The sequence below is a fragment of the Pinus tabuliformis genome, chromosome J, assembly GCF_031772625.1.
Source record: "Pinus tabuliformis cultivar Carrire ecotype Pingquan chromosome J, CPIR1, whole genome shotgun sequence".
Lineage (NCBI taxonomy): Eukaryota > Viridiplantae > Streptophyta > Pinopsida > Pinales > Pinaceae > Pinus > Pinus tabuliformis.
In genome coordinates, this window is record NC_142295.1 from 603,433,778 (window position 1) to 603,450,148 (window position 16,371).

General features: G+C 39.3%; 1 protein-coding gene across 2 annotated transcripts in view; it reads left to right on the top strand.

Annotated features, from left to right (window-relative positions):
• The window catches only part of LOC149228415 (uncharacterized), a 352,641-nt gene that overhangs the window by 71,947 nt on the left and 264,323 nt on the right, over positions 1 to 16,371 (top strand). Inside the window, exons 3-4 of one of the 2 annotated variants that reach the window (XM_089375681.1) lie at positions 14,550 to 14,623; positions 14,739 to 14,801. In XM_089375681.1, the coding sequence (XP_089231807.1) occupies positions 14,550 to 14,623; positions 14,739 to 14,801 (137 nt within the window). The remainder of the gene's footprint in view (positions 1 to 14,549; positions 14,624 to 14,738; positions 14,802 to 16,371) is intronic. The other variant, XM_089375682.1, reaches the window with a different exon arrangement.

Consider the following 16,371-nt stretch of genomic DNA (forward strand, 5'->3'; position numbering starts at 1 on the left):
CCACCCAACAGAGAATTTCCTTGGCAGTAATACCTCTCAGTGTCTGACAAATCTACTGGCTGAAACCCTGGATAATCCTTCTGGCAGCTACTCTGCACCAATCTGCCCCAAAAACCCCAACATCTGCCCAATCTGGACTACGTCAGCCTCTCCTAGCCCAGCATTGGCCCTGCGTCATCCTATCTTGGCCTGTGTCAGCGCCAGGAGGCCCTGCGTCAGCGCTCTGAGCCTCTGCATCAGCTAAGCTAGCCTCTCTGGTGCTCTGCACAACACTTAGTTTCCTCTGCGTGAGCATTGGCTGCTCCTGCGTTTCTCTCTCTGGCTGCTCTGCTGCTCTCCCGACACTATCTCTACCTCTTTCTCTCTGTACTCAATGCCCCTCAGTTGCCCTCTTGATCACTGATTTTATCTCTCTTAGAAAACCTCGCTCTAGAGAATAGAATGACTGATCACTCTGGTGTGTTCTCCAAGTGATCTTCAAGCCTCCTCTTATACTTTTCCTGTTGACATATCAACAGCTGAGATTAAGTCACTAATCAACTGCTAAGATTAGATTTGGCTTGATCCATCTCTTTTGGACCACTCTAAGACATTCATATTAATACACATTAATATTTTATTTTCCTGAAGTTTAGACTTAGGGACTCCATTAAAAATATTAATTATTTTAATATCTCCTGATCTGTTTAGAATTTGCCCAAACCCTTTTTTGGTATTGGAGATCTCATGTGCCCCAACCTCTCCACCAAATTTCGTGGCTAGAGCACATCTGATGCTACCCCAAATCAACACTAAAGCCATGCGCCAATAGGGGAGGTCCCATTGGACTAGTATTGAAGATTAACCCCCATTTAAGGTGAGGGAACAAAACCACGGTCAAAAGCCTTCCTTCTTCCAAGTCACCCAATAGTCCATGCCAAATGCTCAAATGAAAAACAAGCATAAGCACCCGATTGCACAATGAATAACGTACCCTTTGGACTGGATAGCCCACCTTCTAACATGTGCTCTTGACAAATCGACGAGGAAACATATGAATGATGCAGGTGGTAGAGATAAAGTGGCACATCACACTGGCTACAAGGTGGCTTTCAAGGGCTGTTGGCTGGAAGAAGATGATCAGGAGAAAAATTCTCCTAGGGCTACCCACTTTTGGTGGGCAACATTTGGGTCCAACTGGGACATGAGCTCACCTTAGAGCACGTGATCCATGTACTCGAATGGGGAGGTCATGAGAACACCAACAATCTCTTGGAACATAGACTTGTATACTGCACATCACAATACAACTATTGGAAGTATGTGCACTGGGCGTACTTTTATCGCCCATGTTTTTCATCAAATAATAAATCCATATAGAAAAATAAATCTATACTAAGATGCAAGTCTAATCTGGCATGAGAACATAACATGATGATAGTAGCTATGCAAAAATGATATGCCATACAACCTACACTACCATGCAATGCTAACATACTATGCGTGAACTAAGTATAGTCATCTAACCAATGTAACCATATTTAGATCAACATAAAAACACTTGCCCCCATGAGTGATCAAGAGATAGGACAACCAAATATCACTTCCCCCTTGGCAAGATTGGTGTGATGAATCATATGGGTGGGAGGTGGGAAAATAAGAGAGCCATACATCATGGAAGGGAGTCATGGATGAAGGGAATGAATCGAACTTGCACCATCGAATCCTTTCTTTTAAACGGAGAATGGAGGATCCAACGATCAAGCTCATGCTCTCTTTTTCAAGAGCCTCTGTAGTGGTGACATGCTTTATGGCGGCCTTAGGGGCACAAGGGGGAAAATAAGGGGATGGATGGCACGAAGGATCCCAATAAGTAGGTTGTTCATTACAAGGATCATATTGAAAATGGGCAACCAACACAGAGTCATTAGTGACAGGAGGGCTCAATGATGAATCCTTGTAAGATACCTCCCTGGAAGTACCTTAATTTTTCTCAATAAATTTATGAGTTTTATGAAGTCTGCCTTTGGTGAATTTCGTCAAATAGTTGGCGTGTCTATGGCCATAGGTGCACTTTTGTTTTATTTTAGTTAAAATGACAAATACATAGTACCACAAACGTGTTCCAGAGATTTTCTAACAATAGTATATGAGAGATATTTGACCTAGAAATAATCAGACCATAACATATAACGTTGACAAGAACATATGTTTATATTTCCTCTTCATTGTCTATGATTTCAAGAGATAATAACAACCAACGACTTGTATTATTTCAAAAAGGAGGACACATTGATATTTATATATAAACTTCAGCAATGACAAATACAAGAGGCAACTATACTGATAAAAATATATACAAGATGGCAACACTGTGAATAGAAGTTAAGAACCTAGTGAATGGATTCAGTTATCTACAAAGGAACTCTGTCACAGATATAATAAATTGCCCATAATCTATTCCATACTCAGAATTACGCTTAGCCACAATGATGACAAGAACTCGTGCCTCTTTGACATATATATCAACCACCACGCAAAGATAAAGGGTACTTGAACTTCCTGCTGTATGAACTCGGCCCAGAATGAGGAGTATACTTAGCTCAATGAAGCAAATAAAATCGTCCAACAATCTTGAGTGAACTCGACCCTCTTATATAGTTATACGTAGCCCTTCCTTTGAACATATGGGACAACCAACAAGGTAATAACTCATCCTCAATGTTCAACTTGCTTTCTCTTTAGTAAATGTCAGATCTCAGTCCTAGGAAGAGAGATAACGCGACCCCATTTTTGAATGGTAGAATTAGCCTATTCTCAATAGTAAGATAACTCAACCCTTTTTGCAGAGAGACACTCAACCACTTCCACAATAATACTCAGCCCCTTAAACAGTGAACTCGTCCTCCCTTTAGCTTAGATTTGGCTTGGAACCTTGGTATCCTCCTTGGATATACTCAACCTTTGAAGATATATGATAAACTCAATGTTAGAAGATAAAATCAACTGATAAAACCATGTAACTCCATTATCTTCTGCAAATCTTCTTTTCCTTGGTAGCACAATGGTGAAATCTGAGTGATTTCATTCTTTGAACCAGCTAGGGTGTATAGATTCAACACTGAAGTTAGCAATGGCATCTAGGGTTTCTCAAACTCTAAGCTTCTCTCAAAAAACTATCCAAAAGCTTCTTTCCTCAAAATGCAAGTGATAGAACGTGGAGAGACTCCTCACTTCCCCCCTTTATAATTTATTGGTCACTTTTGCTGCCATTTTACCTTTCTAATTTTTATAAAGTCACCTTAGGAACTTTTTACTTTATAAAATGAAAGTGACTTTTCATTAGCGTAGGATATGCCCCATTTTTCACCCCTTAAGTAATTATGATATTTTTCCTAGGCGAATCATGTTCCCTTATTAAAATGTTGGATTGATTTGCTACATAATGCATGTGATGCATTGAAGTGATGCAAACGGATCGCTGTAGTAGATCGTGGGTCGTGTTGCGATCAAGAGGATGGTTGAAATTAGATCGAAGTGAAAATCAAATTCAATTCAGAGTGAGCATCAACTGTTGCCATCAAGAGGATGGTTGAAATTGGAGATTGAAGTGAAAATCAAATTCAGTTCAGAGTGAGCATCAACTGCATTTGACGGTAGTCTCTCTCATTGCCATACACGAATATGGTGACAAATACTTAATAAGCTAAAAAACACCGTCTTGGAACGTTTGCTCAAGTGTGATGTTTGTGGATCCGATATCATTACTAGATTAGTGATACCCTGCTTTCGTTTGTAAAGCCCAGTGCAAACGAGCTCTCTTGGAGCCACATCAACGAAGAAACCGCTACAAACAAATTGCAGTCGATTTTAGTGTATTCAACTTTGAATTTCAATAGAATATTCAAGTCATGCCACTTGAGACTGTGAGGATATAAGAGGTTGAGCAATAGCGCTCAGACATTGACTACATCAGTTTTCCTAACATAAGGTTTTTGTAGCACCAGATTAACACATCTCTTAGTTAAAGCCGCTGGTTGCATATGGAAATTGCACCAAACCTGTAGCGGTCTTTTGTTCCAGCAAATTTGGTAAGCTACTCGTTTGAATTATGAAGGCTGTAATTGCATTTCTTTGGGTCTGAGGTATGTCACCGTAGCGAGCCTAACGCAGAACAGATTGTGCGAGGGGTATTATAATATTATATATCCCCTTGGAGTGCTAGATTTAATTGGAAGGCCAAGTTCTCTATAGATCATAAGGGCTGAGAGCATTACCTTACCTTAGGCTGAGAGCATACATTTGTTGAAGACCACATATCATCTCTTTAGGGGTCGAAGGTCGAAGATCTGACTTATCATTTAGTGGCTGAGGCTTTCATCTCTTGGAAGGTTGAATTTCAGTTGGAGGCCAAACAATGTGCTTTATTCGATTTGCTTTAGATCTGAGGTCGTGTACATCTTCAATGTTAGGAGGCTGAAGTTTATTGCCTATTGTGATCCCTAGTCTCATCATTATTGGGCCGTATTGGACTACTGTTTAGAGACCAATTTCTGGGTTTTACAAATCAGAATTGGAGGTCGAGTTGGTGTTGCTATTGGTTGAGTTTGGTTGTTGTTATGATGACCAATAATTATATTGCTCCATGTCTGTACATTCAGATCATGATATGTATTTGCTGTACTGTCATAGTTGTTGAGCAGTGTCGGAACAGAGTCTAGCGACTGAGTCTCATATTTTTGTATTGGTTGAGTTGGGTAGAGTCTCGTATTTTGTATTGGTTGAGTTAGGTAGAGTCTCATCTATGGGTCAAAGTACACGATGCCGTGAGTGCTAATATATGTCTTGATATGGGAGGTCTAAGTTTTGAGTCAACTGGTCCTGTAAGAAAAAGTTTATTGTTGAGTTTTATATTGAGTTAGAGTATTATATTCTGTTGACAAAGTTGACAGTCAGAGAGTGTATGGCTGAGTGTGAAGTGACTTGAGTCATTGATGTATGGTTGAGAGGGTTTTGACAGTATGGTACTATTGTGTTATTATTGATTGTGTCGAGCAGAGGGTTTGTCATTGAGTGCACTTGCTGAGTTGTATGCTGCCAAGGTGTATTGTGTATTGTTGTTGCTGTAAGGTGTTGAGTATGTGTTATTGAGCAAGTTTGTTGCCAGTATAATAGAGGAATTTGCGGGTTACAAATTTATTAGCTCATGGATGACTCATTGAGGCAGTTTGTAACTTTGTAGCTCATTGTGCTAAAGCTCTCATCAGAAGAAATTTAATGAGAATTTTTGAAGGACTCAGATCTGGGAAGGATGAGGAGCCAAAGCAAAAGAAGTCTCCAGAACTCCCAAGGAAGAGCAGAAATCAAATGAGAAGAGAGCAGATCTGTTTCACATGTTAGGAAGCATGGACACCAAATCACAGATGTAAAGTTAAAGGGGATAGAGAAGCAGATGAGACTACAGAAATTGTCGCAGAGCAAGAAGTGGCAAAGAACTCAAGTCAGCTGATTGAGGAAAGGGTTGAAGGGTCCATGGTTGGACAAGAGTCACATGAGGAATGCTCCAACCTGCATGATCACGAGGAGAGGCATGACTCAAAATTCCCCGAATTGCATTATGAGGATCACGAGACTACTCTTTTGAAGAGCCCATTGAAGGCTTAGGTGATAGTGATGAATAAGATGGGTTCTTCTACCGCTTTCCATGAAGCCACCCTTGAAGGACATGAACAACCATGTGAATATGTTGACAACATTTCACCTGTGCAACTATGTTTGATGGCTGAAAATGGACATTATAAAGAAGAGATAAATGAAACTCCTAGTGACCAACTGGTTATTCCCATATGTGAAGAAGGCAGTTAAGATTTGAAGGATGAACCTCTAATGATGATCAAGCATGGGGAGCACTTAGAAGCGCAAGGGCATGAGGAGGATGATATGCACAATGTACATGATGAACCATCTTTGGAGAACCATTTGAAGGCTCAAGTTGGAGACGTGGTGGAGGTGGTTGAGCATCCATCTTTGGCTCCACCCATCGATGACGTGCAAATAGATTTGGAGGCAACCAACAAGGCTACAACACTTTAAAACAATAGCCGGTAAGAGAAGATTGAGCATTTTAGGATAGATCTTATGCTTATTGAAACAAAAGATCCAGACAGTTTAAGGCACCATCTTGCAGTAGAATAGTAAAATTTAGGAGCCTAGAATGAAGTGTACCGAGTCAGCGGACACGCTGTCTAGCGTTGAGGGACGACTGATGTTCCTAGCGAGGCAACAAGAGTAGTATACTTGGGAGTTCTAGAGCAGTCCTCTTCAGGAGTGATAGGGCTTGCAACCTTATCAACTCACCTCTGTACATTGGAGAGGGGCAAAATTTTCTAGGCAGACCTTTTTAGTTGTTCGAACAGAGCAACACGGGTGGAACATGGAGCAACATCGACATGATAAACTTGTTCCATGTACATGCATTCAGGCATTTGATCCTTTCCACAGGATGGGTTGGAGAGAGATTATGAGTTGGTATCCTATTTATGGAGGGATACTTGAGAGAATATGTTTTACCAAGGGCACAACATAGCAGGAGCCCTTAGGCATGAGCAATGATGATTGCACATGGTGGATTTAGGATCCAAGTAGATTCATTGATGGCAGATTGAGTCAAAACTTGTTTGGGATCCAGGTATCAAGGGATCCATTCATGTTTGTTTAGCACAGAGGCATGATGTGACCTAGTGGTTCATATGGGATCCTGGTATCAGTGCGCAGATGCCTCTGTTGTGGATAGATACAAATTGCTTGAGGGCAAGCAATCTTGGGGTAGTAAGACTTGTAATGTCCCCATTTTTAGTTTCCTCTATTGTACAACTAGGATGGATTTCCAAGGTACGTGATGACCAGGTCACAGGAGCAAGATTACGTCATTAGATGCCCTAGAGGGGTTTTGAGGAGTTTTATGGGGTCTGACAATGTTCACTTGGCATGTTCTATCATAAGGGTTAGTTCTGCACAACTTGCTTTTGATTCCGTTGCATTTCGATAATTCCTGTAAAATAGGATTATTGTTGATTCCATTGCATTTCGGGAGGAATATTTGATGGAACACCTTAGTGTAATAGCTTGTTGGAACCGAAACAAGAAGATCTACAGGATTTGATGATGGGAATTGACTTCTAGTGGCCAAATAAAGTATGGTGGGTGATTTAACCATTTCTTGGATTAAAAGTGACTTTAATTAGTCAATTAAATAAAAGAAGGGGAAAATGATCAATTGAATGAAAAAGACCGAAAGTGACCTAAGTGAAATTGTTGACACCTAATCATAGGGACTGGGTGAACAACTGTAATTAATGTAAATAAATAATAGAAAAGATGGAGAGTCACTGGGAGATGAACTGAACAGTCACTCCCTCTTGTATATAATAATGAACAACCTGAATGAATAACATGATTTGATTTGAGGAGTTACCTCCTGGTCTGACATGGTATCAGAGCCAGCTCCATTTTTGTAACTCCCTTTTGCCATATTCCAGAAATTTTTCCTGCCATTTTCCTGGTGCTCTGACTCTGTCCCTCTGCCTCCATGCTGGATTGAACACTACCATGAGTAATAACTTGTGAAGGAAATGAATCATTTTTCATAAGCTGCTCCGGTGGTTTGCAGGCTGCGCCGAAGGATGCAATTGGTATGCGCTAATTCACTCTTGTAATGCATTGAATGCTGCATTGAACTCCTGAGTCCTGTGTATTGAACAGTGGTCGCCATGTATGAGGGAAGCAGTGTGAACCATCTCCAGCGCACAAGCTGTCGGCAGAGCAGCATATTGGGCAACAGTTTCGGGACTGGCCCTCTCCTTACACTCGACACCAGGGGTAACCATGCTCGGTGGTATCACGTTGTTCTCTGCTAGGTAGAAGAACACCTCTAGTATTCTTCGAACAAATCTATTTATATATATTTTTTATGAAATATGGTGAATGCCGTGAGCGTGGATGCATATGTTGCAACGCTAACCTCCAACAAGATATTTTGTTATGGGTGATCTTCTTGAATTTCGTGATAGAACATATTTTAAGGAATTGGGTTTTGCATTTCTCAGTGGATTAAGTAACGAGGGTTACACAATAGCACTCTTGGATGCCTGTGGTTCTTCTGTTGAACTCTGATGTATGCTTTAAGTTCACGCTAGCCTCCTCCCATAGTCACGCATACCTTTGGTCACTGCGGTCAGCCTTCTCCCACAGTCACGCATACCTTGGGCTCCCATACATAGTCGGCCCACTATCTTGGCCCACCCTCCCTCCGTTGCAAAGTTGGCCCTCACTCTGTGCACTGTCTTGGCGATCTCGGCCCTCTCCACTCCAGCAGTGGTGGCCTATGGTGGCTCCCATATGTAGTCGTATTAAATTCTCTCCCATTTTTTTATGGTGGCTCCCACAAGTTAACGCTCTTCTGACATAGTATATCACATTCCCCAAATACCACCTTCCCCACATAATACCTCTATCTTCATATATCAGAATCAGATTTCTTTTTTTAGGAGTAAAATTTTGCAGCAGAAGTATTTTTTTCCCACAGTACATAGATTTTACAATGCATTCAATCATATCTATTGTGGGAGTAGTTCTCACTGGCAAGGAGAACTATCCTGAGTGGTCCCGGAAGATAAAACACACCTTCATTTTCAATGAGTTGTGGAAAGGAGTGTGTGTTGGAGACAGAGACAGAGAGCGAGAACAACCTACCTCAGACAAGGAGTTCGCCATTTGGGACCATAAGAACAACAAGGCCTATGCATTGATTGTAGCATTAGTAAATGAAGAGGTGAGTCGCCATATTTCGCCATTTTCAAATGCTTCCAAAGCCTTACAAAAACTGAAGGAACTCTATGACTCACACTCTGCACTTGAAGTTTTTCAATTCATGATTAAACTCGTCACCCTTGAATTACAAAATAATGATCCTCTTGCTCTTGCATCACAAGTAAAATCTATATTGCATGATATCAAAGTCACTAATGTTGAACTGGATATTCCTCTGATAGCTTCTCATAAGGCACTTTATCCCACTTATTCAAATTATCTCGAGTCATTGCAAGCAAATGGAAACCTCAAAGATATTACCTTTGACTCCCTTGTGAAAAAATTTGCTGAAAGAGAGAAAGCTTTTGGCAAGAAGACAACTCCCGAGTCTTCTGAAGAGGCTGTGTGCCTTGCTCATAGAGAAAAGAATCTTGCTCAAGATTCTTCCAGAGGAAGAGGTGGTCGAAGAGGAAGAGGAAGAAATTTCAGAGGCAGGGGGGGCAGACACTCTCAAGGAGAAAAGTCAGATTTACACTTTATATGCTGCAAAAGAGATGGATCACATGATGCATCCACATGCAAGTTGCCTTGGGACAGAATTGAGCAGGAAAGAAATCAACCCAAAGGTAAAACTAATGACAAAGACAAAGGTAAAGCACCTGAATCCGCTGACTATGTTGTGGCACACTGTAATATTGGAGTAAATGAATGCTTATATAATGCTTTACTTGCTTCTTGGAAAAATGATTGGCTGCTTGATTCAGGAGAAACTTGCCACATGAATCTTAAAAGAGATTTTTTTGAAGAATTTACTGACAATGTTGATGGAGCAGTATACTTTGCAGACAAATCAAAACTCAAGCCATCAGGGCTTGGCACAATCAGGCTTAAATTGCCTGGTCTTCCAGACTTTCTTCTGCATCATGTTCTATATCTCCCACAGTTGAGGAGAAACTTGCTGTCCTTGATCCACATCCACTAGCAAGGACACTCCATTCATATGTTTGATGGCAAGCTTGAGGTGAGAAAAGCATCAAACCACTCACTTGTCATGACGGGCATAGAAGAAGAAAGGCTTCTCACGCTGCAGGGTACCTCTGCTCGTGCACAAAATTTCTCATACAATTCTCATTATGAAGAAGGTACATTTCCATCAAGTTTATTATGGCATGCTAGATTTGGACACTTGAACTATGATAGCCTCCGCTTGTTGAAGAAAAATGGTGTTACTAATTTGCCTACAATTCCTAGGAAACTGAGGCAATGTGATGCTTGTATTCTAAGAAAGCATAGCAAACAGTCTTTTCATGATTCACATTCAAGAGCACATAGAAAACTTGAACTCATTCATTCAGATTTATGTGGTCCAATGCTTGTTCCTTCTGCAAATGGAAATAAATATATGATGACATTTATTGATGACTACACCAGAATGTGTTGGGTTTATTTATTGAAGAACAAATCTGATGCTTTTCAAACATTCAAGAACTTTCATACATGGATTGAAAATGATGCACAATCTCATATTGGCTCTATTCGCACTGATAATGGAAAAGAATACACTTCAAATGAATTTGAAAACTATCTTCACCAACATGGGATCAAACATCAAACAACTGTGCCTTATAATCCCCAACAGAATGGAGTAGCTGAAAGAATGAATAGGACAATCTTAAATATGGTATGCTCCATGATGTTTTTCAAAAATGTAAAATTGATGTTTTGGGCCGATGCAGTTTTATGTGCTGTATATGTAAAGAATAGATTTCCATCTAATGCTATTAGAAACAAGACTCCTTATGAAATGTGGTATGGGCACATTCCTTCGGTAAAGCATCTCAGGGTCTTTGGTTCCACATGTTATGCCTTGATACCAAAGGTACATAGAAACAAACTTGGTGCAAGAAGTGGTAAGTGTATCTTCCTGGGATATTCAAACACCTCCAAAGCATACCATCTTTGTGATGAAGTCAATAAAAAGTTTGTTGTATCTAGAGATGTAATATTTCTTGAATCATCCAAAACTGACAATGTTGTTGAGCGGCAACTTGATCGCTTGGATAGATTCGCAAATGCAAAATCATTTCAAGAATTTGATAATCAGATTCCACATCTTGAAGGGGGGATTCCTATACTAGATCGACCTGTGGAATCTTTTTTTGAAGCACTCTCTCCCCCGCATGCCAACAACGGATGATACTTTGAGTGATGTGATTGACAGAATTGGGAGACTCAATCTTGATTCAGTCCCAACTCAATCAATGGAGCAGCCTGGACCATCTGAGAAAGGTCCCCCAAAGTGGCTGACAAAGACACTTGAAAGTGTTCATCCTGATGAGGTTGGAAAGACAGGAACTAGAAATTCAAACCGGCAAAATGGAGGTGATGTAGATGACTCTGATTCACCTGTTGATATGGATGTTTCTTATGATCGTGAATTGAATTTGTCTATAGATTTTGAACCAACTTCCTTCAAAGAAGCTGCTTCTCATGATGAATGGAAAGAAGCGATGCAAAAGGAGTATGATGCCCTGATAAAGAATGGCACTTGGAAGCTGGTTGATCCTCCATTCAAGTGGGTCTACAAGAACAAGTATAAAGCTGATGGCTCACTTGACAAGCACAAAGCCAGGCTTGTGGCAAAAGGTTTTGCACAGAAGGAAGGGGTCGATTATGAGGAAACTTTTTCCCCCACAACAAAATGGGCTACCATCCGGACACTCTTTGCCCTAGCAGATCAGAACGGTTGGAAAGTCCATCAAATGGATGTAAAAACTGCTTTCTTGAATGGAGATCTAAAAGAGAATGTTTTTATGTCCTAGTCTGAAGGATTTGCTATGAAAGGACATGAACATAAAGTATGCAAACTTGTGAAATCCTTGTATGGCCTCAAACAAGCACCGCGAACCTGGAATGAAAAACTAACTGAGCATCTTCTGAAACTCAATTTCAAACATTATGATCTTGATGATGCAACTTTGTTTGTTAACAAGGTTGGCAAAACAGTTGTATATCTTGTGGTACATGTAGATGATATTTTGATGACAAGGAACAATGAAAGCTACATTGCATCCATAAAGAAGGAATTGAGGAAAGGTTTTGAAATCACTGATTTGGGCTATGTTCATTACTATCTTGGTATTGAAGTAACTCAACAGTCGAAGTCCCTATTCCTTTCTCAAAAGAAGTACATTGGAGATCTGTTGAACAGGTTTGGCATGACTGAATGCAATCCTCTGACTACTCCAATGGAACAAAACTTAAAGCTCACATTCATTGAAGGTAAAGAATTTGAGGATGCAACAAAGTATAGACAGCGTGTAGGAAGTCTCAACTACCTAACTACTACTAGACCAGACATTTCGTTTTTTGTTGGAATCCTCTCCAGGTTTATGCAAAAGCCTTGTGAGGGACATTGGTCTACTGCAAAAAGAGTTCTAAAGTACTTGAAGGGAACTCAAGACTTTGGAATCAAATATACACAGGTGGGCGACTTTAGCTTGATTGGATACTCTGATTCAGACTTCGATGGAGACAAAGAAATTGGGGTATCTACTTCAGGTTATGCTATGAGTCTTGGATCAGGAGCTGTCTCCTGGAGATCACGCAAACAATCAGTTCCAACAGATTCCACAACAGAGGCAGAATATGTGGCAGCAACTGAGGCAACAAAAGAAATTGTGTGGCTCAGGAAAATTCTTGAAGATTTGCAGGTAAAACAAGTACAATCGACTCCACTCATGATTGACAATACCTCGGCAATAAAATTGGCCAAGAACCCAAAGTTCCATGATCGAACGAAGCACATCAATACTAAATATCATCTTATTCGACATCATTTTGAGGCCAAAACAATCCATCTCCGCCATTGTTCCACTAATGAGCAAATTGCAGACATCTTCACAAAAGCACTTGGAAGAGAAAAGCTTGAAATATTCAGAACGATGCTTGGACTCACCAACATCCCTTCAGATTAAGGGGGGAATGTTGACACCTAATCATAGGGATTGGGTGAACAACTGTAGTTAATGTAAATAAATAATAGAAAAGATGGAGAGTCATCGGGAGATGAACTGAACAGTCACTCCATCTTGTATATAATAATGAACAACCTGAATGAATAACATGATTTGATTTGAGGAGTTACCTCCTGGTCTGACAGAAATAAAATAAAATTAAAAGTCACTTAGATGAAGTCAAAGGGGAGCTTCTAGAATAATGCTAAAATAATCAAAATAAAATACTTCTAGAAGATTGGAGATCTATCTATTGAGCCTTTAGAAGGAGGAGGATGAGATCATTTGGGACATCTTGGATTTGTTGTATTTTCTGATTGGTGAGGTTAGAGAACCAAGGTCTCAGCTTCAGTAGCCCCAGGACGAAAACCCTTGGGTGATTCAGTGAGAGTGGATGAAAACCCACCCGATCCCTTGTTGAATTCATTCAGAATTCACAGGTTGTACTTATCAATTCCAATTTATTGATTTGAGGAGCTACTATTAGCCATTGCTATTGTTGTAACCAGCTATTAGATTAATATAATAAGGCTGAATCTAGCCGAGTTTGCAGTTATCTATCTTGTTTATTTTGTGATTGAAGTATTTCCGGGTTATTTTGTGCTGGTGTTTTTGTGCTATTCCTGTTAAGAAAATTTTTATGGCAAAGTTTTTCATGTAAATCATAATTAAAATAATCCGAGATGTTACAGTTCGACCAAACAACCAAATACATAGTCAATGACAATGACACAGGTCTAAGATGCCTAATACAGGGCCTCCCATGGTTTTTACATGGCTTTTGACTTGTGACCTTGGGCTTACAATGGTGATGAATACTGTACTAAAAAGTATATGTACCCTTGTGAAAAGGAGAGATAGCATTGTATTAAGCAGTCTTATTGACCTACTTTTTGTCATTTGTTGGACTTAAATAAACTTCTGTTATCATATCTTATATTGATGGCGAATGGAAGTCTATGACATGCACAGGTAGAATTGACAAATGTTAATTAATTCTTTTCCTAATGTAAGTAATGTTTTATCTATCAAAGTATGTTTTAGTTTACTCGAATGTAATATCTAGGGCAAGAAATTCCAAAAGGATATATGAATGAGAAATATTCTGGGCAGAAGCAACATAACTATAAGAGAAAATTGCAATGCTCATATTGAGAGGAAAAAATATGTTCAGATCAGACTGTTTTATAATGTTTTGTGGTTAGTAGAGATTTTGTTTTCTACTCTGTACTAAAGACTTCTGTACATGAATGAGAATTTGCACAAGCAACATAACTAGAAGAGAAAATTGCCATGCCTATCTCGAGAGGAAAATTTGCATTCAGATCAGATTTTGTTGCTTAACATTTTGTTACTAGTAGAGCTTTTCATTTCTTATTTGTACTGAAGATAAGAATGTCTTGCTAGAAACTGCTTCAAACTGATTGATTAAGTACTGGTAAATAATCCTAGCAAGGGGTTTATGTATGGAGATTCAATCTCCAATTTCCAAAATTCTGTTCATGTAGGCTTCATAGTTGCATCAGGTGTTGTCTGTGTAGAACAAGTGGACAACCAAAGACAAAATAAGGTCTTGTCCTCAGCTTTCAGATCAACTGGATTTCTCAGAAAGAACATAACACAATGCACAGTTGCTAGATGTGTGATGATAAGAAATAGCTTGGAATTGCAGATAACTTCTTTGCTTGCCAGTGAATTACATAACTTAGCTTTGTTCACTTCTAAGATTTAATAGCTGTTATGCAGGTACATTTGTAACATTTCTAGCGTACATAATGGCTTGGTTTGGGAAGTCACTTATTGAGATGCAAATAATGCAGGTAATCACTCGCAAATAATTGAATATGTTCCTCTCTTGAACTGAATATGATTGCTTCTTTTTTCCTGTGCATATTTTGTACTTTTCACTGTCCATATTTTACTTTCCATTGTCAGAGTGCACCTGCCTTTGAAGCATACTGGAAACTTTGGTTTTCGTTCTATGTCATAGCATACCCAGTAAGTGTTGTTGTTTCCCAATGCAGGCTATATGTCATAGCATACTCAGTGAGTGTTGTTGTTTCTCAATGCATTAGCCTGTATTCATTGTCCTTAATAGACAAACAGCTTCTATGTTTTGGAGAGCATATTTCTCTTAAAACAAGAAATCAAGTTCTAAGAAGCACGATGGAGATAGATTGCTAAGAAAGTGTGGAAGGATGAGTGTTATATTCCTTTCCGGAAAAATCCTTGAATTTTCAATAAATTTCTTGAATTTATGTTGAAGTTTTTCAATGATACTTTCTGTCAAACAATTTGCTTCCTTACTGCTGTAGGTGCAAAACTGATATGTGCTAGCACAATAATTTTTATGAGAGGCATTTCACATTAAAAGGGACATTTTTCCTCAATCATATCTGATTCCTTAAATGCTCAGATATATATATATATATATATATATATATATATATATATATATACAAGAGTGCACAATGCTGATATAAAAGTAATGCCATTAAAACTGGTAACGAACAGCCATATAAATCAGTTTACCGATATATATTTTTCCTTTAAAGTGAGAGCAAGATAGGAGGAACCTGGGATATTTCTTCAATAACAGGCTTGAGTACCAGACTTCTCAGAACAAAGTATTAAGGTGTATGGAAATATATGTATATCAGCCTCCCTTGCACTGTAAAATTCTCAACCCAACTCTTCGAATATCACCACATTTTGACTGATAGTTATGCTGCCCAGAAATGATTTGTCTCCTCCTCAGGCTTGATCCAGAACAGCTCGAATCAACTTCAGAAATTACTTTGAGTGTCACAAGTGGAAACTCAGGTATATGGTAGAGTGTAAGTCCTCTTTATATGACTGTCCCGCAGATGAAAAATATGGAGGAAGCTTCCCTTCAACGCAGCTCCGGAACAGGTATCAAAACAAAAAATCTGGCCCTCTAAACCTTGGCTTCTCCATCCCACTTCTGAAGGTAAATTTAGGTGTGAGGGTTTAATGCTTGGACAAGGGTAGTATCTTCAGATTCAGCCCCTATCTCTTGTGCTTGGCCTCTTTGGAAGAACAATTGAACTCGGCCTCTTGAGGAATGAATGGAACTGCAATCGCAAAATTTATGATGCCAAAAATCTCCTGCACAAATTATAATCAGATCTTTAAAATTGAATCAACAACCAAACCAATTGAGCACCAATGGAAGATCTGAGATAGTCTTCTCTCCAGAGCTAACTAGGGTGGCACTCGAAGTCCACCGAAATCAACTATTGAGTTTCGCTTGAAACTCTTGGAAACTCGCTTGAGCTTCTTCAAAATGTCAATTATGTGAAAATTTCATATATCACAACAACTAGAAATTATTTTCCTAATTGTTAATTTTATTTAACAATTTATTTGCAGTTTACTACGACAAATACCAAATAATTCACACTGATTTTCACAAATAAACTGCGAAAGAAAATAGCGCTGAAAACTGAGAATACTAGCGCACACATAAAAATGACACCGTTATTTTGGGACAATTGTTCCCGGAAAAACCCAGCTTGGGAAAACCGGTGCGGCAGTGAGGGTTTTT